Source organism: Rattus norvegicus, chromosome 16 (genome assembly GCF_021556685.1).
Source record: "Rattus norvegicus strain SHRSP/BbbUtx chromosome 16, alternate assembly SHRSP_T2T, whole genome shotgun sequence".
NCBI classification, from domain to species: domain Eukaryota; kingdom Metazoa; phylum Chordata; class Mammalia; order Rodentia; family Muridae; genus Rattus; species Rattus norvegicus.
In genome coordinates, this window is record NC_141549.1 from 60,846,010 (window position 1) to 60,872,827 (window position 26,818).

At 39.4% G+C, this 26,818-nt stretch overlaps 2 protein-coding genes across 4 annotated transcripts in view; both read left to right on the top strand.

Moving 5' to 3' along the window:
• The window catches only part of Erich1 (glutamate-rich 1), a gene marked incomplete at its 5' end in the record, with an annotated part of 52,793,804 nt that overhangs the window by 29,975,450 nt on the left and 22,791,536 nt on the right, over positions 1-26,818 (top strand).
• The window catches only part of Msr1 (macrophage scavenger receptor 1), an 85,784-nt gene that overhangs the window by 43,397 nt on the left and 15,569 nt on the right, over positions 1-26,818 (top strand). For 2 of the 4 annotated variants that reach the window (XM_087588978.1, NM_001191939.2), the window contains exon 9: positions 20,916-21,104. In XM_087588978.1, the coding sequence (XP_087445104.1) occupies positions 20,916-21,104 (189 nt within the window). Of the gene's footprint in view, positions 1-192; positions 3,619-20,915; positions 21,105-26,818 lie in introns of those variants that run through there. The other 2 variants (XM_087588979.1, NM_001411777.1) reach the window with 2 other exon arrangements.

Consider the following 26,818-nt stretch of genomic DNA (forward strand, 5'->3'; position numbering starts at 1 on the left):
TGAAGTCTGGCAAGTGCCTCAAAACTAGTGCTACAGATTATTCTGTATAGAATTGTCCAATTCTTCACATTTTAATTATAATCTTTAAACTTTGTATTGAATGAACTCAGTGTACATTTTTTTTAATTTGGGTATGATTTAAATATAACAAAATAATAATGATTTCCTCTTTTATGTGCATGTCTGGATCAGTATAACTCCCTGTTCCTATTGGGGCAAGACCCTTTTAAGATCAGCTGGGCTGGGCAGAGCACTCTACTATCATCTGCTTAAAGACATTTCACCTCTGGACAAGTCATCCGCACAAGTGACTGGGATCCTTTTGCAACTCCTCCAAATGACATTGGTTCCTGTGTCATGTCATGCCTGGCTTCTCCATGACTTCCTCTTCTGACCCTGGGTGCTGTTTGGGCCTCCAATGCCAAAAGTACATCATTGTGCACTCTGCTACCTTTTCCCCATCCCCTGTCACCCTTTACCTAGATGCCCCACATGTTGACTAGAGGAATGTTCCTGCCTCCTTCAGACCTTCTGCTGTTCCCCTCACCTAATTGTGCAGAATCCCATTGGATTCTAGGGAAATCTTAACTGAATATTGATTGATTGAATATTGGTTCTTGAAATGTAGGATGTTTTCCTCAAATACAAATAGGGATGGGAATAGAGGTCTGTCCATCCATTCATTCACTAATTCATTTAGCATCAGTTTATTGGGTACCAATTGGAGCCCAACTTAACAGCTATAAATATGTGTTTCCTAACTTTATAAAACTAATTACCCTTAGAAGATACAAATAGGGGTTGGGGATTTAGCTCAGTGGTAGAGCGCTTGCCTAGGAAGCGCAAGGCCCTGGGTTCGATCCCCAGCTCCAAAAAAAAAAAAAAAGAAGAAGATACAAATATACCAGTTATAAACAAACCAGAGAGAACTATCCCAGGAAAAAATAAAGCTATATAGATATTGAGAGGAGATAAATAACTTTAGTACTCTAGTATATTAAAAATAGCTTTATTTGCATTGCTTGTTTCACTTTTCCAGCTTTTTATTCCCCAAATCGTGTGTGTGTGTATGTGTGTGTCTGTTTATGTAAATCAAACTTTACTTCAATAATTGCTTATCGATTTCAAACAAAAACATTTTGATCATAAAAAAAAGCAATGCTTGTTTACTTTCTAGAAAGCTCTTTGTATTTGCTTACCTTTTATATTTTAAGTATATATACTGGGAAATAAATATTGCAGTAGAAATGGAGATATTTTGTATAAGTTATAATAAAGAAGAAAATTCAAAACAAGAGAATGAAAATAAAATGCAGTAATAATAAAGATACAATATCCCATGTTGTTACCTCTCTGGGAATAAACAGAGCATATTTTACAGGACTTCATGCTTTGTGCTTTAACACAAACCCTAAGGTCCACAACACTAAGATAGTAGCAGATTACTAATTGTATGCCTGGGTATATCTCATTTTCCTATTTTATGCTCTGCTAATGATCATGTTAATTCCTACCTCACAGGGTTGTTGTGAGGACCAAAAGGTGTGTGAAGATGTCTGTAAAGTCATGAAGACCTTTTAAAGTCTTAAGAACAGTTCACAGCAGTCTTTTTTAACAGAACATCTGTTCCTTGTTTGTATTATGCAGTCATGTTACATCCCTAATCATGTTAGGACCGAATGAAAAACAGAAATGGCAGGAGCCAAATGTATGTCTTGAATAAAATGAGAAGTGTTGTTGAATAAGACAAGATGTCTATGTTATATGAAGCAATTGCATGTGTGCCCAGGACACAAGGCAGTGAGTTTGTCTTAGCAAAGCAGAAGAGTGTTAGTTATAAGAAAGAGAGGCAGCTAAACCAGAGGCCAGATATGTTGACAGGGGTCAGAACGAAATGTCAAACTAATAAAACAAGTCTAGGCTGTGCAGGACGGAACGTGAGCCCAAGACATTTCTGTTGAGCACGTTCTAAAAAGGACAGCTACAAATTGGTACTGTTACTGGTACAAGGCTGTGTCTCTGCCTTCATGCCTCCAAAATATTATGAAATATGGCCCTGAGGAACAAGAAAGATGGAATTAGTGATTCTGGGAGTCTGCAATACTAGCAGACTGGTTATTCTGTGCAAACATCTAGAGAAACCTGGATTTAAGCCTGTGGCTTAATTGGCCTGTGGTATGGAGGGTGGGTGACTCTTTTCTTAGGCCACCAGCATTACTGTGGACAATTCTGGCATCATACAGAATGACCTTGATCAGATGTGCTGGCAGGCAAATTGTAGAAATTCCAGTCCTTAAGTCATTTTACATCCAAAACTGCACTTATAAGGTTAAGTGTGGGATATTAACCTGAACTTTTTAAATTAGTGAAGAAGGCTCTGTGTTTTTCTTTAGATAAAAACAGATGCCGAATGCTCTGTTCATGAGTATCAATTATCTAACCTTTGATAATGTATAATGAAAAGTGAAAAATGGCATGTTCCATTGCCTTGCTAGCTAGAAAGGGTGTTTCAATCAAGCAAGGGAACCATGTAAGTAAACACAGTGTGAGGCACCGTTCAAAAGAGTCCTGTTGCTTATCTGTGGTGTGTCAGCATGCTCTACTTGAGAACAAGAGAGATAGGAAGTAAATTTTGGGTTATTTACTTTTGAACCTCATAAAATGATATGAAAAATAATATAATTGCTTTTATTTATACTGAAAATTCAATTGATCTTAAATTGACTTCTGATTTCTGAAAATACTCAGTTGATTAAAGTTAAACCCTTCTCCCATCATTTGCTAATTATATTAATGGATATTCAGAGGTCACTTGTTGTATATCAGGTGCTTTTGGTGCATTTTAAACCTAGTGCTCAGAAAGCCAGTGGGGTAAATGCTATTGCTATCAACATTTAAGGAGCTGGAATCTAAGGTGAACTTCTAATAATGGAAAGCAGCACAACCCAAAGCCATGCCTCTCAGTTTCCCAATTCTTGTGGCTCTGTAATGCTTCCACACTAGTCAACTATTTTATGCATAGAAACCCTGCAGATATTAAATATGGAGGTGGAGAGAGTAGATTTGTAATTAGTAATTTTATTTTCCAGAATGAGCCTTATAAATTGGAAGGTCTCAAGGAGCTAAAAATGTATAGATTAGGTCAAATTCCAAAAAGTATACTACTGCGTCATCTGTGTTTATGTTTCCGCCATCATAACTACTGTGTGTATTGCTTGCCTTACCCACCTCAAGTCAATTACTCAGACACACTGTCTTCCTGGAAGTGCTCTCAAGACTTCCATTATCACTAATAAAAACTACTTATGTGCACCTTGGGAAGAGCTACCTGCTCATAGTCTACCTTTATTTCAGTAACTGACTCGGTCTTCGCACTTTCCTGTAGCGCTAGCTGCTTTGATGCCTCTTTGCACTTACTGTGTCTTCTTTTTCTCAATTTCAAAGTGTGCTTTTCATGGTAGCACTAGTGATGATCTACTAAAATAGTGTCCAGGAACAGGAGCAGCTCTCAGTAAATTTGACAAATGCTACCAATTTATGACAGTTGTGTTTCTTATATCACTTGTTAATAAAAGCATACATCATTCTCCTAACATAATAAATAGAGCCTTAACAATATTACTGATATGTCTTGTAAATTCACATTTAAATCAGCAATGGATTCATAGCTTGTCCTGTTCATCCCTCTTCCCACTGACTGTCAGAACCTGAACTCCACCAGTTCCAATCAGAAAGGGGGGAGGGGTGTCAACATAATTCTTTCCAGGATTTATACTAGCAAATTTGAAATTTATCCAGTATGTCCAGGGGTTTGGACAGAGAGAAGATACCTACTTCATATCCTTTCATAACCTCTGAGCAACAGAATATCTCCCAGCACCCCATATCTAGTTATAAACCACTGCCTTCTGAGCTACAATGAGAAATTCTACTTTATAAGAACACAGTATTACATATTTTGTTCACATTAAAGTACCTTGTAAGTAAAGGTTGGCAACTTATTATTTGGCTTCCTCAATCTGTTTTTCTAGAAGCATGCAATGGTTAGGAATGGAGTCTTGAGATCAGTTCCCTAGAAAAACACTTAACTTGACTGCACAGGACATGCCCGAGGCATCTATACACACTTGCATTGATGCTGAAGCTAGTCACTCTTAATCATTGCCTAAGGTACTAAAGTTACTCTTATTTTATTCCTCCCATAAGCCCTCATACCCTGAATAATACGCAGAGTAAAATATGTGAATTCCAGAAATAATGTAAAGCCATTTAAATGTCTGTAATGTGAATGTGTAGCAAAAAGGCTATATTCCTAATGATATTTTGTGGGAGTTGAAGTTTCACTTCCACTGGAATGGCATCAATTGTGACTGAACACAGGATTCAGTTTTCTATGCACAATATTTTCATAAAACTCGATGTGGTTTATAGCATGACTCTTAGTCTCTAGTAAAATTGCTCTATTATAAATTATCATTTAAGCAAAACTCTCTTCTGTGATATTCATTTATTTTTAATATTAATTTTTAAATTATTTTATTAGTTCTTTGAGATTTTTCATATGATGTATTTGGATCCTATTTACTCTCCTCCCAACTCTTCCCAGATCTACTCTTGCTCCCATGCCCACCTCAACTTTGTGTCTGTCTAAATAAGTAAAGATCAGTTTGTGTTAGCCACATATTTGTGGATATGACCACTGGAGCCTGGTCAACTTACCAGGAGTTATTGACTCTCTCTCTGCAGCTGTCAACTGTCTGCAACTTCTTGGCTTGGGATGGAGCCTCTTGCCAAATTCTCCCTCTTCATGGCATGATTTAGCCTGGCTTGGGCATGAACCAGTATTGTGCATGCTGTCACAGCTACTGTGACTGACATGCAGAAATGGCGGTCTCAGGGATCATTGTGGAAGAAGGGGTCAGCTACCACCGTGAATTCTTTACACCTCTTCTTCCACAGTGACCCCTGATCCCTCCCGTTTCTGATAACCACGCTGTCACCTACAGGAATGCACCCAAAGGACATGAGTGTTCTGATCACGAAAAGTAACAAGTTGAATAATGTTTATTAATATGTACTAAGAAATCTAACAGATCCTTAATTAATATTTTGAAATTTTTTTTTTGGTTCTTTTTTTTCGGAGCTGGGGACCGAACCCAGGGCCTTGCGCTTCCCAGGCAAGCGCTCTACCACCGAGCTAAATCCCCAACCCCTATTTTGAAATTTTTAAATCTGACGTTTATTCCAGGTAGCAGCAGACCCAAGGTCTTGTATAGTTAGGTAAATGCTGTGACACTGAGTTGCACCAACTATTAGCTTCCTTAATGGTTCTGACAAACGGACCTTATAGAAGGGCTTGCTTGGACCCACAGTTTGAAGGTGTCTTACATCATAGCAGGGAAGCTATGGACTTTTGAGTCTGAGACAGCTGGCCATGCTCCCTCCCTGGGTAGGAAGCACAGGGAGAAACATGGCTGCTGAGCACCTTTTCTCCATTGTATCGAGTCCTGGAAACCCAGAACTTGTGTAGGTGCCTCCCACAATTATGGTTGGTATTTTACCTTATTTAATGTACTCTAGAGCCTCCCATTCAGATAATCCCAAAGGTTTGTCTCCCAAGTAATTCCAGTTTCTGTCAAATTGGCAATATTAACTATCATCTCCAACCCTTAAATAAGAAACTGTTTTTTTAAATTTGCTCATGAGATTGGTCTCACCACATGGCTCAGTCTGATCTCAACATCATGATCCGCCTATCTTGGCCTCCTGAGCGCTGAGATTACAGGCACACTCTGCTATGGAAAGTTACAAGATGATTTTTTTTTAACATTTTCGATGTGTTCACATCACAATATTGCAGGTCTGATTAACCAAACCTCATCTGCCATTTAAAAATTAAAAAAAAAAAAACAACTTGTTTTTTCAAGTCTCTGACCACTGGATTATTTCTTTTTTTTCCCATCTTTATTAAATTGGGTATTTCTTATTTACATTTCAAATGTTAGTCCTTTTCCTAGTTTCCATGCTGACATCCCGCTAACCCCTCCCCCCTTCTGTATGGGTGTTCCCCTCCACATCCTCCCCCCATTACTGCCCTCTTCCCAACAATCCCTTTCACTGGGGGTCCAGCCTTGGCAGGACCAAGGGCTTCTTCCCCAATGTTGCCCATACTAGGCTATTCATTACTACCTATGAAGTTGGAGCCCAGGGTCAGTCCATATATAGTCTTTGGATAGTGGCTTAGTCCCTGGAAGCTCTGGTTGGTTGGCATTGTTGTTCATATGGGCTCTCAAGCCCCTTCAAGTTCTTTCAGTCCTTACTCTGATTCCTTCAACTGGGGTCCCGTTCTCAGTTCAGTGGTTTAATTATGGCATTTGCCTATGTATTTGCTGTATTCTGGCTGTGTCTCTCAGGACAGATCTACACATCTGGTTCCTGTAGCCCTGCACGTCTTTGCTTCATCCAACTTATCTAGTTTGGTGGCTGTATATGTTTATGTATGGGCCACATGTGGGGCAGGCTCTGAATGGGTGTTCCTTCAGCCTCTGTTCTAAACTTTGCCTCCCTATTCCCTCCCAAGGGTATTCTTGTTCCCCTTTTAAAGAAGAAGTGAAGCATCCACATTTTCGTCATCCTTCTCATGAAACATCCGTTTCATGTGTTCTGTACATTTACGGTAATTTGAGCATTTGGGCTAATATCTACTTATCAATGAGTGCATACCATGTGTGTTTTTCTGTGATTGGGTTACCTCACTCAGGATGATATTTTCCAGTTCCATCCATTTGCCTATGAATTTCATAAAGTCATTCTTCCTATTTGTGCTCTTATTTAAGGATACTCAAACACAAAACAGAAGTGAAAGGGGAAAAAAAAAACAAGCAGGTCTTCTTGCACTGTCAGAATAAGCTGATTTCTCTTATTCATGGTTTTGGACATGAGAGTAGAAACCTGAAGTGTTGAACAAAGTCATTTCCTCTACAACCTCTCTTTTTTTAAATTTTATTTATTTTATTTTTTATTTATTTTATTTTATGTGTGCTCTGCTGCATATACACCGGCAGGTCAGAAGAGGGCATCAGACTCCCTTATAGATAGATGGTTGTGAGCCACTGTGTGGTTGCTGGGATTTGAACTCAGGATGTCTGGAAGGACAACCAGTGCTCTCAAACATTGAGCCATCTCTCCAGCCACCCCCCCACACCTTTTTTTAAAGATTTATTTATTATTTTATATAAGTACACTGTAGCTGTCTTCAGACACACCAGAAGAGGGCATCAGATCCCATTACAGATGGTTGCGAGCCACCATGTTGTTGCTGGGAATTGAATTTTGGACCTCTCTCTGAGGAGCAGTCAGTGCTCTTAACCACTGAGCCATCTCTCCAGCCCCTCCCCCCCACCTTGCATTTGCTTTGTACTGATTTTGTAACTTTACATATCACACATGCTCTTTAACAGTGTGCCATTTCATGAAATAATAAGAACGGTTACCCAGGAAGTTTTATCTGAATACACAATGACCAATCTTTTTAAAAATTAATGTCAAGAGGAGTGACTTCAGGCCCAAGACTTAGAGGTAAGACCAACTTTTCTGCTCCAAGTGACCTACCTGGTGAACTCAGAACACACAAAGGCAAAATTCCTCTGGGACCGGACACTTCAGGTTTCTAGCTGGAGCCCGAACCTCGAGGATCCTGGCCCACAGCTCCCAGCTCCCAAACCCTGTGGGAGAGAGAGCTCATCACCCAGACAGGTGGGCACTCCTGAGACTGCAGGTCAGGAGAGACATCCAGTACTGCCCACCTTTGCCCATATCCCTGGCCCAAGTGGAAATTGTATAGGGCGTCTGGGAACAGGAAGATAGGGGAGCACAAGCTGCAGGAACCTGTGGTCTAGATTGCACCTGGATCTGAAGGGACCCGGTTAAACAGCTCCCTGCACCCAAATCCCTTGGGAGGGACAGCAAGACCTTCAGAGGGACAGACACACCTGGGAAGCCAGAGGAGACTATTCTCTGCCCACGTTTGTGACTCTAGAGGAAAACTCCTAGTGCCATCTGGGCCCCCTGTGCACAGGGACCTGAGAGAAGGCAAGGCAGGCTGTTCTGGTTGCTGCCATCATGGAGAGCTGAAAGCCAGTCCCTAGGAGTGACTTCAGGCCTGAGACCAGAGGTAAGACCAACTTTTCTGCTCCAAGTGACCTGCCTGTTGGACTCAGGACACACGCCCACAGGAACTTCTGGAGACCAGTAGACAGGAACGACTACATGCCTGAAAGCAGAACACTCTGTGCCCATAACTGGTTAAAAGAGAACAGGAAAGCAGGTCTATAACACTCCTGACACACAGGCCTATAGGACAGTCTAGCCACTGTCAGAAATAGCAGAACAAGGTAACACCAGAGAAAACCTGATGGTAAGAGGCAAGCACAGGAACCCAAGCAACAGAAACCAAGATTACATGGCATCATCGGAGCCCAATTTGCTCCCACCAAAGCAAACACTGAATATCCAAACGCACCAGAAAGCAAGATCTAGATTTAAAATCACATTTGATGATGATGATGGAGGACTTCAAGAAGGACATAAGGAACTCCCTTACAGAAATGCAGGGAAAAACAAATAAACAAGTAGAAGCCTTTAGAGAGGAAATACGAAAATCCCCGAAAGAATTACAGGAAAACACAACCAAACAGGTGAAGGAATTAAAAATGCAAATAGAACCAATAAAGAAAGCACAAAGGGAGACAACCCTGGATTTAGAAAACCAAAAGAAGAGACAAGGAGCCGTAGATACAAGCATCACCAACAGAATACAAGAGATAGAAGAGAGAATCTCAGGAGCAGAAGATTCCATAGAAATCATCGACACAACTGTCAAAGATAATGTAAAACAGAAAAAGCTACTGGACCAAAACATACAGGAAATCCAGAATATTATGAGAAGATCAAACTTAAGGATAATAGGTATAGAAGAGAGTGAAGACTCCCAGCTCAAAGGACCAGTAAATATCTTCAACAAAATCATAGATGAAAACGTCCCTGACCTAAAGAAAGAGATGCCCATAAACATACAAGAAGCCTACAGAACTCCAAATAGATTGGACCAGAAAAAAACTGCTCCTGACACATAATAGTCAAAACACCAAATGCACAAAACAAAGAAAAAATATTAAAAGCAGTAAGGGAAAAGGTTAAGTAACATATAAAGTCAGACCTATCAGAATTACACCAGACTACTCAACAGAGTCTAAGAAAGCTGTCAGTGCAGAATTCTATCAGACCTTCATAGAAGACCTCATACCAATACTATCCAAACTATTCCACAAAATTGAAACAGATGGAGCACTACCGAATTCCTTCTATGAAGCCACAATTACTCTTATACCTAAACCACACAAAGATCCAACAAAGAAAGAGAACTTCAGACCATTTTCCCTTATGAATATCGATGCAAAAATACTCAATAAAATTCTTGCAAACTGCATTCAAGTGCACATCAAAACAATCATCCATCATGATCAAGTAGGCTTGATCCCAGGTATGCAGGGATGGTTTAATATCCAGAAAATCATCAACATAATCCACTATATAAACAAACTGAAAGATAAAAAACACATGATCATTTCATTAGATGCTCAGAAAGCATTTGACAAAATTGAACACCCCTTCATGATTTAAGCCTGGAAAGAACAGGAATTCAAGGCCTGTACCTAAACATAGTAAAAGCCATATACAGCAAACCAGTAGCTAATATTAAACTAAATTGAGAGAGACTTGAAGCAATCCCACTGAAATCAGGGACTAGACAAGTTTGCCCACTCTCTCCATATTTATTCAATATGGTTCTCCAAGTCCTAGCCAGAGCAATCAGACAACAAAAGGAGATCAAAAGATACAGATAGGAAAGGAAGAAGTCAAAATATCACTATTTGCAGATGATATGATAGTATATTTAAGTGATCCCAAAAGTTCCACCAGAGAACTATTAAACCTGATGAACACCTTCAGCAAAGTGGCTGGGTATAAAATTAACTCAAATAAATCAGTAGCCTTCCTCTACACAAAAGAGAAACAAGCCTAGAAAGAAATTAGGGAAATGACACCCTTCATAATAGTCCCAAATAATATAATATACCTCGGTGTGACTTTAACCAAGCAAGTGAAAGATCTGTATGATAAGAACTTCAAGCCTCTGAAGAAAGAAATTGAACAAGATCTCAGAAGAAGGAAAGATGGATTGGCAGGATTAATATATTAAAAATGGCCATTTTACCAAAAGCAATCTACACATTCAATGCAATCCTCATCAAAATTCCAATTCAATCCTTCATAGAGCTAGACAGAACAATTCATCTAGAATAAAAAAAAAAAGGATAGCTGAAACTATCCTCAACAATAAAAAAACTTCCAGGGGAATCACAATCCCTGAACTCAGGCAGTATTACAAAGCAACAGTGATAAAAACTGTATGGTATTGGTACAGAAACAGGCAGATAGACTAGTGGAATAGAACCAAAGACCCAGAAATGAACCCACACACCTATGGTCACTTGATTTTTTTCAAAGTAGCTAAAGCCATCCAATGAAAAAAAGATAGCATTTTCAGTAAATGGTGCTGGTTCAACTGGAGGTCAGCATGTAGAAGAATGCAGATGGATCCATTCTTATCACCCTGTACAAAGTATAAGTCCAAGTGGATCAAGAACCTCCACATCAAACCAGATACACTCAAACTAATAGAAGAAAAGTGGGGAAGAATCTCAAACACATGGGCACTGGAGAAAATTTCCTGAACTAAACACCAATGACTTATGCTGTAAGATCAAGAATCAACAAATGGGATCTCATAAAACTACAAAGCTTCTGTAAGGCAAAGGACACTGTTGCTAGGACAAAATGGCAACCAACAGATTGGGAAAAATCTTTACCAATCCTACAACAGATAGAGGGCTTATATCCAAAATATACAAAGAACTCACAAAGTTAGACTGCAGGGAGACAAATAACCCTATTAAAAAACGGGGTTCAGAGGTAAACAAAGAATTCACAGCTGAGGAATGCCAAATGTCTTAGAAGTACCCAAAGAAATGTTCAATATCTTTAGTCCTAAGGGAAACGCAAATCAAAACAACCCTGAGATTCCACCTCACACCAGTCAGAATGGCTAAGATCTAAAACTCCGGCGATAGCAAATGTTGGCGAGGATGTGGAAAAAGAGGAATACTCCTCCATTGTTGCAGGGATTGCAGACTGGTACAACCATTCTGGAAATCAGCCTGAAGCTTCCTCAGAAAATTTGACATTGCACTACCTGAGGACCCAGCTATACCTCTCTTGGGCATATACCCAAAAGATGCCCCAACATATAACAAAGACACATACTCCACTATGTTCATAGAAGCCTTATTTATAATAGCCAGAAGCTGGAAAGAATCCAGATGCCTTTCAACAGAGGAATGGATACAGAAAATGTGGTACATCTACACAATGGAATATTACTCAGCTATCAAAAACAATGGCCTTATGAAATTCATCGGCAAATGGATGGAACTGGAAAATATTATCCTGAGTGAGGTAACCGAGTCACAGAAAAACACACATGGTATGCACTCATTGATAAGTGGATATTAGCCCAAAAGCTCGAATTACCCTAAATGTACAGAACACATGAAACTCAAGAAGGATGACCAAAATGCCAATGCTTCATTCCTTCTTTAAAAGGGGAACAAGAATACTCTTGGAAGGGAATAGGGAGGCAAAGTTTAGAACAGAGGCTGAAGGAACACCCATTCAGAGCATGCCCCACATGTGGCCCATACATATACAGACACCAAACTATATAAGATGGATGAAGCAAAGAAGTGCAGGGCTACAGGAACCGGATGTCGATCTCTCCTGAGAGACACAGCCAGAATATAGCAAATACATAGGCGAATGCCAGCAGCAAACCACTGAACTGAGAATGGGACCCCCGTTGAAGGAATAAGAGAAAGGACTGAAAGAGCTTGAAGGGTCTTCAGACCCCATATGAACAACAATGCTAACCAACCAGAACTTCCAGGGACTAAGCCACTGTCCAAAGACTGTACATGGACTGACCCTGGGTTCCAACTGCATAGGTAGCAATGAATAGCCTAGTAAGGGCACCAGTGAAAGGGGAAGCCCTTGGTCCTGTCAAGACTGAACCCCCAGTGAATGGGATGGTTGGGGTGGAGGGTGGTAATGGGGGAGGATGGGGAGGGGAACACTGATATAGAAGGGGAGGGTGAGGGTTTAGGTGGATGTTTGCCTGGAAACCAGGAAAGGGAATAACAATTGAAATGTAAATAAGAAATACCCAATTTAATAAAGATGGAGAAAAAAATTTATGTCAAGCAGAATGACCTTCACTATCACTTATTTTCTTCCTCAACTAATTACCACCAATGTATTTGTGAGAGCAGTTAAGTAGGGCAGAGAACAGTGTTACAATGAAATTTAAGCCTTTCAGAGGCTGGTGCAGGAGGACTGTAAATTTGAGGTCAGTTTAGGTTATGTAGTTAGGATCTTCGGTTAAAAAAAAAAGCAATAAACCCATAAACAAATAAAAACTAAACTGAAAAGTAACAAAAACTTGTTCATGTATTGTCTCATGCAAGAATTCTACAAGATGAGTTTCCCTTTATGAATGGTATGACACAGGACATATTAGCGCTCTCTAAAGAAACAAAACTAATGATATATTTTTCCTACATATGGAGAGAAAAGGCATTAAAATAATAATAGCACCAAGAATCATATTGCAAGCTGAGAAGCTAGTAGTTCGAATTCCTTATCATCTGCAACAGTCTCACAATGGCTGCCCTCACTGGGGAAGAGGCAGACAGTAGTTGCTCATTCTACAAGACTGTGTGCCTCAGTATTCCCTATCTGGCACTGGAAGCCTGAAGTTTCAATGACCCCTAGTCTAGAACAAAAACTTGGAAAGAACGGTTCTGCTGGCAGTGAAGGAAACAACAGATTAACTGCAGCATGATGGAGGATGAACTTTCTTCTGTCACATCCTTTTTTCCATGCTGGTACCAGAAGGTACTGTTGACATCCAGGGCAGGTCTTTTGACAGCAATCAAGGCAATCAAGTGAGACTTCTACTCCAGCAATTCTAATTTGGGGCAAGTTGACATCAAAACCAAATATAATACAAGAGTTGAACTAAGTCTTCTGGATTCTCTACGCATGTCTCTAAGATTTCATATCTGTCACCTTTGCTGACAAGAGCTTTGTGCTGAGCCATATTATCTTTACATTGCCACTTTCCCCCCCCCCACCTTCAATCATCCTCTGATTCATGTCTGCTTGGGGGCTGAGCTTACTCTTGGCTACTGTGTGCAGTGATGGGTGTACTCGTTCCCTAACAATGCTCTAAATGCTTAGTAATTAGGAAGACATGATTTCCTTTTCACAATCTCCAGGGTACAAGGACACAGCAGGACACTGAACAGCCATACTGTGTGTGTCAATAACGTTTAGGAACAATCTTGCTGATTGCTCATTGGACGGCTATTTTAGCCATTCAATTCTTTCACAGTGGGAATGAGTTATAATCAAGAAACCACATTGCATCCTAGTAGCCACTGGTTTAGAAGTCACTCATGGCCTCTGGGATGTAGAGGAAGAACCTCTGGGGGTTCTGTTTTGTGCCTGTAGCAGACTTGACATCGAGATTCTCTTTCATGATGTTTGTGCCATGAGCTAGGATAGATGCTTCCTAAGAGCTGTTTGGGGAATTAGGGAGGGAAAAGTGGTCAAAGGCTTTTTATTATATAATACATTGCTGCTGCCACCATTTTCTTCTAAGTGCTAAGCCTGGTGTCAGAATTTTTAAGAAGCAATGGAATGAATAATCTCCCACTGTATCTGGCACTTTGGAATGCATTTCTTTTAGTTGAAAATAGATTTCTCTCTTGTACAATACACTCCATCCAATTTCTTCTCCCTCCACTCCTCACAACTCCCTCAGCTCCTTTCTCCCCCAGATACACTCCCCTCCTCTTTCACTTCAGAAAAATAAAGATTAAAGAACAGGCTTCCAAGAGACTATAGCCAAACACAATAAGACAAGGCCAAAGCCCTCCTATTGAGGCTGGACAAGACAATCAAATAGGAGGAAGGGTCAAAAAGAATAGGCAAAAGTGTCAGAAATACACCTGCTCCTATTGTTAAGGATCCCACGAAACAGGAAGCTAACAGCTGTAGCGTATACACAGAAGACCGGGTACAGGCCCTTACAGATCCCATGGCTGCCACTTTAGTCTTAGTTGATTCAGTGGGCTATGCTCTCCTGGTGTCCGCTATCATTGCTTCTAACTCCTATAGTCTTTCCTTCCCCTGTTCCACAGGATTCCCCGGGGCTATGAAGAGAGAGACTAGAAATGCTCTCACTCGATTCTCATAAAGAATCTGTCCCTGCACTTTCCTCATAAGTGATCAGAACCTTTAAAAACCTGTGTAAAACCTGCTACCGGTGTAGTTAGTCTGTGCACTTGGAAACTTCGCTTACTTAATATTCCACTCAAAGACAATATTATAGTCAACTTTGATCCAACATTTCCCCTCAGACTTCATTGGCAGACACTGTGTTTTAAGTTAGGTCTCATCACAGTTCCACTCTGAGATGGTTGTCATAATAAATGAAAAAAAATTAAAATGAAAATGGTAGACCTGCATGATCTTAGTTGTAAGTCCAGTTTGCAACACAGTTGGGACTAGAAACTACTCTCTTAAGCTTCCTAGATGGATTCATAGCCCCTTTCAAAACACTGGCTCATCTATCCCTGAACAGACACTTGGGATTTTCTTAAAGTAGAGTGTTTGGTGATTCCATCTAACTTAGAGCCCGATTATTGAGATCCGTCCTTCAGTAGATGTATTTTCTGCTCTTATTATTATCCAAACAAAACAAGGCGACCTATATTCTTTCATATCTTCAGTGAGTTTCTACTTTGACTACATAACAAAGGTATAAATGGAAGCAACTATATTCTGGATAAGGAGACGATGTTCTCTGTTGACTGTATCAGGCTTCAAATACTCTCTCTAAATACTTCTAGGTGCAGCAGTGGTCCATAAATTATAGCCACTCTTATTAGGAATCATTGTAATAAAGAACACACACACACACACACACACACACACACACACACACACACAAAATTGTCTTCTACCAGTTCTACTAAGTCAGTCTAATAATAGCTTGCATAAACAAAAACATTTGTAAACATAACCAAAATATATCACAGAATACCACTAGGGCTGTATATTGTCTCTCAATTGCCTCAAAATCTAATTCAAGATATAAACACTCAGTAAATTGTGAGAATTTTATTTTCATGTAAGTCAGGAAACTGTATTAACTTGTCAGAGCTGACAGCAACTAAGAAGACTAAACTCTAGTGGGCCAATTTGGAACATGTTTTCTCCCTAAACCTCACCTTTTAAGTCCCCTTATAATCCATTACTTTTCAGGATAATTTTTAACATAAATAATGACTAATTTCATTCTATTGTACTTTCATACTATTCGTCTATAGTACTTCAAACTATATTTAAGCCAAAATTACTACATATGGGATTAAGGTGCACTCTAATTTGGTGACCCCATCTGTGAAAATGGAAGCATACACATAAAAAATCATAAACACTGGAGTTACAGCCAAAACCACCAGGAATTGGTAGAGACATGAGAAACTGGGAAGAAGAAGCATAGATTCTACCCAGCATTGAAAAAGAGATAGTCCTGGCAGCTCCTTGATTTCAGTCTTATGGCTTCCTAACCTGTGAATTTCTATTTTAAGCTACAAAGCCACAGTCATTCATTATGGCAGTCCTTGGAAAGACATCTCCCAAACTTCATTCCAATAATCAGTTATCTATCTATCTATCTATCTATCTATCTATCTATCTATCTATCTATCTATCTATCATCTATTATCTATCATCTATCTGTCTATATCTATCATCTACCTATCTATCTATCATCTATCTATCTATCTATCTATCTATCTATCATCTATCTATCTATCTATCTATCTATCCTCTATCATCTATCTATCTATCTATCTATCTATCTATCTATCTATCTATCTATCTATCCTCTATCTATCTATCCTCTATCTATCTATCCTCTATCTATCTATCTATCGATCGATCGATCTATCTATCATCTGTCTATCATCTATCTGAGGATGTGCAGCAACCATGCTTAGGCATGTAAGAGAGTTAATGTGATATCTGTACATAACAAGGAAGTATATGCACAGACATCATACAACTTACTTCCCTCTGAACTCAAGGCTGGCTAACTGTTGTCTCCTATTTCTGCTCTTCTGCATTTCTAGAGGAGATGAGCTTGCATGCCACTACCACAGAACAGAAACCAAGCCCAAAGGTCAAACATCCAAGTTCATTTTCTACTGAGTCCGTATCACTTTGGTAGAATGGTAAAGTTAAAGGTCTTTAAGACAAAGCACTGTAGGTTGAGAGCTGTCTGAAACTGGGAGTATTAATTCTTCATTGGTCATTTATAGCTTTAAGGAAGGATTTGTACATGAAGCACTTTCTCCATTTATGGATCTGATGAGGCTTTATCGCCATGGGAGTGAATGTGCTATTTTCTTCTGTAAGTGAAATATTATTTCAAAAAAAGAAAACAAGGAAGGCAATTTACAGAAAACAAGTGCTAGGTAGCCCCAGATGCTCCGACACCCGGATTTGTAAAATCTCAACTTTTACCATATTGACTGCCTAACCTAGTTGAGTACAGTGACATACACAAGAGCATATGTGGGGTATTTTCAAAGGCAATGGTATAACTTCTCTTTTTAACTAATTAATAAATTAATTAAACAAATAATCCCCTAGTTTTGAGTTGGCTTCACCTGCAGTTTTCCCATAAGGGAGTGGGGTCCTTGTCTCGCATATTCAAATATCCTTGTGTTTGAGGTGGCTAAGTTGACATTTAGTCAGAAGATATTGTCTCTCATGAGTCAGCAGCTAAGCAAGAGATCCTTGATCTGAGCTGGAGAAAATCAGGTATTAGAATATGTATAGTTGCTGACCAGAGGCTCTACCTGGCCTCCATACCCTGCCAAACTTCCAGTAACAGGTACTCCCATAGCAGACCTCAAAACTATGTGAATTAAATCAATATTTTTGTAATGGTGTACCTTATTTTTTCCTACACATAAAAACTATCTCCCGTAGAGTTGAAAAATAATACAGTCCACTCTTCTATTGTTTCTGAGCCTAAAATTTTAACAATTTGATTTTCCCACCTTCTGAAGCCCTTCATTCAAGAGGATCTAATTATTTATCCACATATCATGATCTGTCTTATAACTGCTTGTGATATGAGCCCTAGGTTACTTCATGAATTCTCCAGTGTGCTGGGAAGTTAGCAAGGGTCGAAATCAAGCAGGGAAACTTATTGAGTTGATAGTGCTTCCCTGTGGGCCCGTAACGATAACGGAACCTAGAAGAAAGAAAAAAAATCTGTGCACATCTGGAATTGAGGGTGAAGAATTGAGAGGGAAGGCGGAGAAGGAAGCAAGGAACATGTCAGATAAGGTCCCAGAAACAATGGGTATGGAGGCTTATTGGGAACCTTGAAGAGTTACGTGATTGGAAAAAAAAGGAGAAGGAGAAAGGAGAAGGGAGAGGAGGGGATGAGAAGGAAAAAGAGGAAGAGGGAGAGGAGGAGGATGAGGAGAGAAAGAAGAGAACAAGAAAAAGAGAAGGAGAAGAAGGAGGAGGAGGAGAAGGAGAGGGAGAGGAAAAAGAAGGAGGAGGAGGAGGAGGAGGAGAAGAAGATGACAGAATAATTTCTCTAAGGTGGTCAGGGTTAAAAGGAAAACCTTAGTTATTCTAGGAGTCACTGGAGATATATGTCCTTGCTAGAACCCTCTGTTGTCTTACAGGATTGTATTTGTGACTACTAACAATAATCAAACTGCTGCTGTGACCAGAAAACACATTTTCGTTTGCCCATTCTGTGGTGTCTCTAACTTTTGAGACTGAAGGTAGCTGAGGACTATCTATAAACTAACAGTTGTGGATACATTACAATAAAACTTTATCTAAACATCAGGCAGCAGATGGGAAACACGCACAGGTCATAGACCTTTACCAGTTTAGAAGAGCACCAGCAACATAGTAGAAAAAAATTACTGGAGGAAACAGTGAAGGTTAGGTGAATGCTTATGTGAAACTATCCATCAGGTCTTGTCTACCTGCAAAAAGTCTTCAGAATAGACTAATAATTCCTGTTTGACAAGAACAAATGGAATATATGAAAGTGTTGAAATATATATGTATATCCATGCACATTGGTAAGGGGGGTTTATTATATTGTGTTGATTTCACCACAAACTGTATTTGCAATAATTTTAAAGAATGTATTGTTTATTTTAAACATCATAAAAATCTTACTAACTTTGAGGGCATGACATGTTTTAGTAACATTTTTCACAGATCCCAGAAAAGAGAATTGTGTTCAGTTAACTGCTCTTCAGTAATATTGGGAAATATTTTTTTTCTCTCTAACAGTTAAAACATTAGGCTCCACAGAGTTCCAAAACATTTGACAGTGCATCATCCAGATTGTCCAAATCAGATCCAAAATATCTCTCTGTCTCTCTCTGTCTCTCTGTCTCTGTCTCTCTCTTTCTCTCTGTGTGGTGTGTGTGTGTGTGTGTGTGTGTGTGTGTGTGTGTGTGTGTGTGTGTGTTGGGGCGTATGTGTGGATGTGGATGCATGTGCATGTGTATGATGTGTGTGTGTGTGTGTGTGTGTGTGTGTGTGTGTGTGTGTGTGTGTGTGCACCAGCACCAGTATAGTACAGGTAGTCACAGATTCTGAGTTGAAATTTGCCTTGGTTGTATCATATCCAGATGACAGCAATTCTTCCCATCCTGTACCTCTTACATCCTGCCACCTGATACTCTAGGATGTTCCCTGGACTTTGAAGTGGGTGATATAAATGTCCTAGGAGCTGTTTCCCACATAACAGGCCTCCTTTCTTACAGTATTATTTTCTAGTTCATGTTTCTCAAAATGTGGTTGTTGGGCCAGCAACACAAGCAACCACTCAGGCCCTACCAAATGCAAGGCCAGCAATTTAAAATGTTGCTGCTTACAAAAAATTGAGAGGCACATCTGTGGCAGAGCAAATAATACTTGCACATACAACTTGGGGAAAGCCTAGCTTGCATAGTCAAATATTTGAATATATCAATTTGTCCATAGAATGAATGATAAATATATTATGGTTGCATATGCTGGACTTTGCAAAAATAAACTCTGGGGCATAACACTATTGAGCGCAATGTAAATGTAGTAGAGAAAGCTTGACATAATTATCCTTAGAATCTTTTCTGATTTTCTTAGGCATTTGCTATAAATGATTGGGTCACTCATGGATCTTTCTCAGTAGCTGAGAGTTTGGATTCTGTCATAGTGCATTACTTATACTTCAAAAATATTTAGATTTTAGATTTTGCCTGAATGAGGAATAGATTTGTGCTTTGGCATGGCTCCATTAATTCTGTAGAACCAACAGAATAATTATAACAAGGTCTATCTACATGCCTCACCACCTGTTATACTTTTGAGTGGCTCAGTAAATTAGTCATGGTTTAGGAAAGTTTCAACTTTCTGGCTATGTCGGTAAATTACTATTTCAACAAAATTTACTTGAATTAGAAGAAAATGCCGCTGAATATTTATTTCCTACATTTAATAAACTCTAAAAATCCAAAGCTATAAAAGTCTATTCAGATTCTAGAGAACTGTTGTTTGCATTTTATGTATTTGTGCCTGCATGTATGTCTGAGCAACATGTGTGTGCCTTGTTCCCACATAGGCCAGAAGGAGCCATCAGATCCCCTGGAATTGAAGTGATAGATGGTTGTAAGTCACTAAGTGGATATTAATTAATTAATTAATTAATTAATTAAATTTAAATTGAGTTACTCATTGGCTATTCTGATTATGAGAGGGAAGGATGCCATTGCTTATCATAAATATATTTAGCTGTGTTATTCTTTGACAGTTATTCATATGATGAGTTGTGGTCATGTTTCACACCCGCACTACCCACTCATGCCGTCCCCTTTCTCAGTCTTACCCTATTTTACTTTTCTACTTTCTGTACGTGCAGCTCATGGAGTTTCTTTAGCATTGCTTCCATAGACATATGTGGAAGATTACTTACTGGTATATGGACAACATATCAGAGGCTAACTACTGAAGACATTGATACCTGTTACCCAGAGGAACGAGAAGTTGTAAACGTTTGGGGGAAAATATCTATAACTCATATAGCAAGAAATGCGCTTACTAATTCGAAGTATAACTACTTGTGTTTCTTTACATAAGATACATCATTTGGCAATCTACAATCTCGTTTGTGGTCTACGGTATCTCTCTGCTCTTGATCCTCTAAACTGTCATTGGATTGCAGGAAAATAATGAGACTCTGTGACACATTTTACATATAACATGAAAAAAATCTATAAAATTGCAGTAAATTGGTATGTCTCCAACGTCAAAGTCGTTGGAACAGTTTTTGAGGGGTTCTAATATATTTAAATATAGCTTCAATTTCAGCTTTGCAGTGGGAAAAATGCTTGCAGTTAAACACTTTGCCAATAGGTGGCGAAAAAAGTTTAATATTTATTTCCATTGTTTAACTTATTGAAAAAATAACGGTATCAAAAACCTTTTCGAGAGGGGGTGGAGAAAAATACCCGGGTTCAACCACGACCCTTGCAAAAAACAAAAGGAAAGAGAGAAAGAGAGAAAGACAGAAAGACAGAAAGACAGAAAGAAAAGAAAATTAACCTGAATATAAACAGTCTTTGTTTCCGTTTTCATAGCCTCTCTTAAAACAGTTCGACTGGTTGATGGTAGCGGACCCCATGAGGGCCGAGTAGAGATCTTCCACGAAGGCCAGTGGGGCACAATCTGTGATGATCGCTGGGATATACGAGCTGGACAAGTTGTCTGCCGGAGTCTAGGATACCAAGATGTTCTAACTGTGCACAAGAGAGCTCACTTTGGACAAGGTAATCTGAAATCTTGTTGTTTCTCTTTTTTATAGCTTTTTTATTGGATATTTTATGTATTTACATTTTGTTTACACTCCAGATTTTATTCCCTTCCGGGTCCATGCTCTGACTGTTCCACATTCCATACTTCCTCCCTGCTCCCCACCCCCTCTTCACGAGGATGTCCCCACCCCATGCATCACACCAGACTTCTAAACTACCTGGGTCTCCAGTCTCTTGAGGGTTAGATGCATCTTCTCTGACTGAATCCAGACCCTGGAGTCCTCTGCTATGTACGTGTTGGGGTCCTAATATCAGCTGGTGTATGCTGCCTGGTTGGTGATCCATGAGCGATCTCAGGGGTCCAGTTAAACTGAGACTGCTGGTCCTCCTATAGGGTTGCCCTCCTCCTCCTCAGCTTATTCCAGCTTTTCCCTAATTCAACCACAGGTGTCAGCAGCTTTTGTTCATTGGCTGGGTGCACATATCTGCATCTGACTCGTTCAGGTGCTTGTTGGGTCTTTGGGAGGGCAGTCATCATAGGTCCCATTTTGTGAGTGTTCCGTAGCCTCAGTAATAGTGTCAGGCGTAGGGGTCTCCCCCTGGAGATGGATCCCACTTTGGGCCTGTCACTGGACCTCCTTTTCCTCAGGATCTTCTCCATTTCCATCTCTGCAGTTCTTTCAGACAGGAAGAAGTATGGGTTAGAGTTGATTGTGGGATACCAACCCCATCTTTACTTGATGCCCTATCTTTCTGCTGGAGATGGGCTCTTCACGTTCTCTCTCCCCACTTTAGGGCATTTCATCTAGCCCCACCCTCACCCCCTGCTTTGAGTCCCGGGAGTATCTCACCTCGCAGTCTCTTTGAAATTAAGTGGGCAGTTTTTAGACAACTTTTTTAGAACTCCACACAGGAGCACTTCATGTGCATCACTCTCTCCTCCCCACATCGCCCACATTCTCCAAAGTAGGCAGTTTTCAACCATTTGGAAATCAAGTAGGTACCGAAGCATGTACGGGGAAAAATAGAATTCATCCTATTCAGCGTAAAAGTTTTGACTCATTCTGTCAATGAGATGAGATATATTAAAGTATATGTAGCCAAAGAAGTATCCATTGTTTCCCAATCTAAATGATGGGAAAAGGAATTCACACAGGGCTGGGGCCCTTCTCTTAGCCCTCCAAGGGCAGATTGTCCCTCAACACACATGTTGAACAGATGTCTCCAGAAAGAGTTGTGCGAGTTCATCCTCTGGGAATGAACCATGTTTTATCAACAGCTCTCTCCATCCTTATTTCTCGTTATCTTCCTGGTCAACGGCACTGGTCGGTTTGTCAACAAACCAAATGAGCGAGCTTAAGTGAAACTTAAACATTGTGTTCTCAGGAAGCAAGCAAGTATGGTACATATGTCAAATTATCATATCCAAGTACTGGAATAAAATTAAATGTTTATATCCCTCTAAGGGTATGACTGATATGACGCCACAATTTATTGATATCTGTGAGCCTGATTTTATGCGAAACACACATTAATAATACTGACAACCACAATTACATCCATTCCTGACATGAACTCCCATGAAAGGAAAGAAAAGGTGGATTGGAGCAGAGATGACGGATTCTAAGTCTTCAAATGCATGTTCTAATGTGGTGAAGAAACCCATACATAATTAACATAGGTGTCATGATGTGCAGAGTTTATGTATACAAACTCAACCCCTGATGATCTATTTATCTTATGCTGTGAGCACACGAATTGAAGAAAAGAGGGAAATTGAAAAAAATCTACATTTAACACTACATTTAACTATATATATACACATATATACATACATATATGTATATATACATATGTATATATATATATATATATATAGTGGATTGACATGGATGCAAACTTCCCATCCCTACCACACCTTCATGACTTTTATTCTCCATCAATATTTGTGAGTTTATCTAGTATGGAGTTTTGAGCCTATACTCAGACCACTAGAGATGCTGAGACAGGAGGATAATGAAGTCAAGGCGAGCCTTGGCTCCCTACCAAGACCTGTCAAACAAACAAAAGAAACAAATAGGAACGATGATCCATGCAGATGCTCTTCATCCTCTTGCCTTTAAATTTACTTTCCAAAGTGAAACCTTTAATTTTATCAATAGGTTATTTTTATGTCAGAGGAGAATTAAAACAACAGACCTCTGAGTCCAGGGATTGGCAGTTTCCTTTACAACAACATATGGAAACTCACAGTGCCAATCCAGAAGGCTGTGTTCGAAAGCAGTACACACTCGACAATTAGGAGTACATTTTGTAGAGTCACAATGATGTTACATCATGCAGTGACACCAGTTGTTCTCCATGAGTCACAAAGGGAAATATGAGTATTTGTTGTAAGAATGTGTGAAAATGGATCTCAGATGACATTGTTCACGGTCAGCCCAAGTCCTCCCTCAATTCCCTAGACTATACTACCACCCCACTGAAGAATTATTAGGAAAAATGTAAATAATCAAGCAAGACGAGCTAGGATGGAGAGACACACAAAACCAAGGTGATAAGTTCTGAAGAGAACACATTTTAAACTACAAGTGTCATGGTCTACATATCAAGGAATATTAGATGAGGCAGGCTTGCCCTGTTGGTTGCTTTTGGATTAGACAGTGAACAATTGTTCTTGTAAGATATCTGGACTCTTTGTTCTAATGCACAGTTAGAACACCTGTGCACATTTAATTTAGAGTTCCACCCCAGGGATGGGGAAAAGGCCACTCTAAAAGCTGAATAGAGACAGAAAAGGAAACCTAGAGATAGGAGTGAATGGTAGGGAGCAAAAAACAAATACACCCTTGAGCTTTAATTATTTATTATCTGCTTGGGAAAATAAGAATCCACTTCATTTTATATTGTCCAACACTACCAAAATTTAAATAACAATAAAAAGTTGAAAAAGTTGAAATTTCTCTACTTTGTATAATTCTAATTTTAGACAGAATGTAGCGTTCTGGCCATGGTTTCTTCCAGTCAACATACTGTTTTTTGTTTTTTTTTTTTTTTTACTTTTTTTTTCCTTCCTGGTTTCAAAATAGCAAACCTGGCTTACCAGAGATAATCCTTGTTAGCTTTAAGAACAATTAGTTTTGCAGCTGCAAGCAAAATGATTTATTGGAATAAAGCTTAAAGCACGCTCGTTTAAATAGGTTCTTTCATTTGCACGTGCAGTTTGCAAAAAGTGGAATGGTCTTTCTCTTCCTGAGAAGACAAATCCGCTGAGTCTCAGGCAACACAGGGAGTCATCTGGTGTATGTCATTGTAGGAGGGAGAACCTGTTCCTTATTCAGGCTTCCCACCATATTTTCAGTGTCCTCTCTGCAGCCAATAAGGGTGGACTTTATCAGATTATGGTGTTATCGCCTGGAATCTGCTCAGGAAAGGAAGCACTGAAACCAAAGTAGCTGCTTACCTTTTCCTGAGTAAAGGGTGCTGAGCTCCAAACTGTAGAACAGAAACAAGAAAGTTCTCCTCACAGTACTTACTGCCTCTTGCTCATTCTTAGCTGCCTATTCTGTGCTGTGATATTAAATGCTATCACTTTCCATATTTAATTTACAAGTGAAATTTTCAAAAGAAAAATGCAAAGGGAGCGCGATGACAATCCAAAATTTAACTCTGCATCATTGGCCTGTCTTTTAATGAATGGTTATCAAAATCATCCTAAAGATAAATGAAATGTAACTCAATTCTTAAACTCCAGTCCCTCTACATGACAGGTTTGCAAATGTGGGGGCTGAAGCTATGGTCCTGTTGGTACTGCACTTGCCCAGTAACCATCCTATTTGTTTTCTTTAAAAGCTATCAATTACAAGCGTAACAAGCGAACATACGGATGGATAAATAGTTATGGTAAAAAGATTATATGTAGTCAAATAGGTAGGTAGGCAACATATCTACATAAACAATTGGTAAATAAGTGTAGCTAAGTTACATGGGTAATCATTTGGTCAGAGCCTATACCGACGAAATCCCACACAATTGCTATATGTTCCCAATGAGTAAAAAAATACACCAGAGACAAACATCCAGCAGTGACCACAACAGCAGCAGAATTCCTGAAATAACTTTAGTACCTACAGAAACAAAACCAAATTTACTTTCTAATCTCTTAGACTGGCATGAAGATAAAATTTTGTGAATTTTACCCTACCTTCACATTCATTTTTAAAGCCAAAAAAAAAATAATTTGGAAAAAGCTGGAAGATATGTATTAGATAAAATTTAGGCTCAATAGTTCTGAATATATTAATGTTAAAATAAAACAAACATTTATAAATGATTTTCCCACTTCTACTTAGCTTCTGTGGAGTGAGTAAATATGACTGAGTTTTGGTGTCTTTTTGTTCTCACTTGGCTTTTGTCTGCTGTTTGGAAGTAGCAATTTATCCTTTGGATCTCAGTTTGTTTTTAACTCTGGAATGGAGATATTACCTTTATTTTAAAGGTTAGAGCAGCACATCTCACCCTTTTTAATACTGAGACCTTTTAATACAGCTCCTCATGTTGTGGTGAATCCCAACCATAAAATTAGTTTTGTTGCTACTTCATAACTGCAGTTTTGCTACTGATGTGAATCATAGTGTAAATACCTGTGTCTTCAGATGGTCTTAGGTGATCCCTGTGAAGGGGTCATTGACAGCTCCCAAGGGAGTTGAGAAACACAGGTTGAGAACTAGTGGCTTGGAAAGTAAACAGAATTATATGGAGGAATAACTAGGCTATCACCTTCAAGCACTCAAAACGTTCCCATGGTTACTGAATCCTTTCCAACTAGTAAAGGAGATAGTCATTGTGCGTATTTTATATATTATCACCTAGAATAATAATCAGAAGTTGTGGATGAAAATATAAACAACAGATTTATAATAGAGTTTTCTGCTATTACATTGGTGGCATCAAGGGTTTTACCTACGTAGAACAGAAGCCTGCAGGTAGAAGCCATTCTGAAAGAGTATGGATTTGGTTTCTTTACACTCAGAGCAGATTCATGGTATGATTAAATCTAAGAATGCAGAGGAATTCGGTGAACATTGATTGGCCCTAGGCATACATAACATAAGGATTCCATGTGGCTTTGGGTGAAGTTCTTGCTTCTGCATGATTTTCTGTTCGGTCAGTAGAAGAGTAGAACAAAAATGAAATTTAATCTTTTGAATATTAGTGAGAGACTCAGTGAGGCACCTAATCAAACAAACCACGAGTATGCCCTGTGTCACATGAACAGTCCTTAAAGAGTAAGCCTGCATTTTCATTATCACCCTAAGCCTCAGTATACTAGCACCCACTAATTGCTTGGTCACGGTTTCTAAAAAAAATGTGTGCTGGAGCCTGCCCCACATGTGGCCCATACATATACAGTAGATTAGATAAGATGGATGAAGCAAAGAAGTGCAGGCCTACAGGAACCGGATGTAGATCTCTCCTGAGAGACACAGCCAGAATACAACAAATACATAGGCGAATGCCAGCAGCAAACCACTGAACTGTGAACGGGACCCCCGTTGAAGGAATCAGTGAAAGGACTGGAAGAGCTTGAAGGGGCTCGAGACCCCTTATGAACAACAATGCCAAGCAACCAGAGCTTCCAGGGACTAAGCCACTACCTAAAGACTATATATGGACTGACCCTGGACTCTGACCTCATAGGTAGCAATGAATAGCCCAGTAAGAGCACC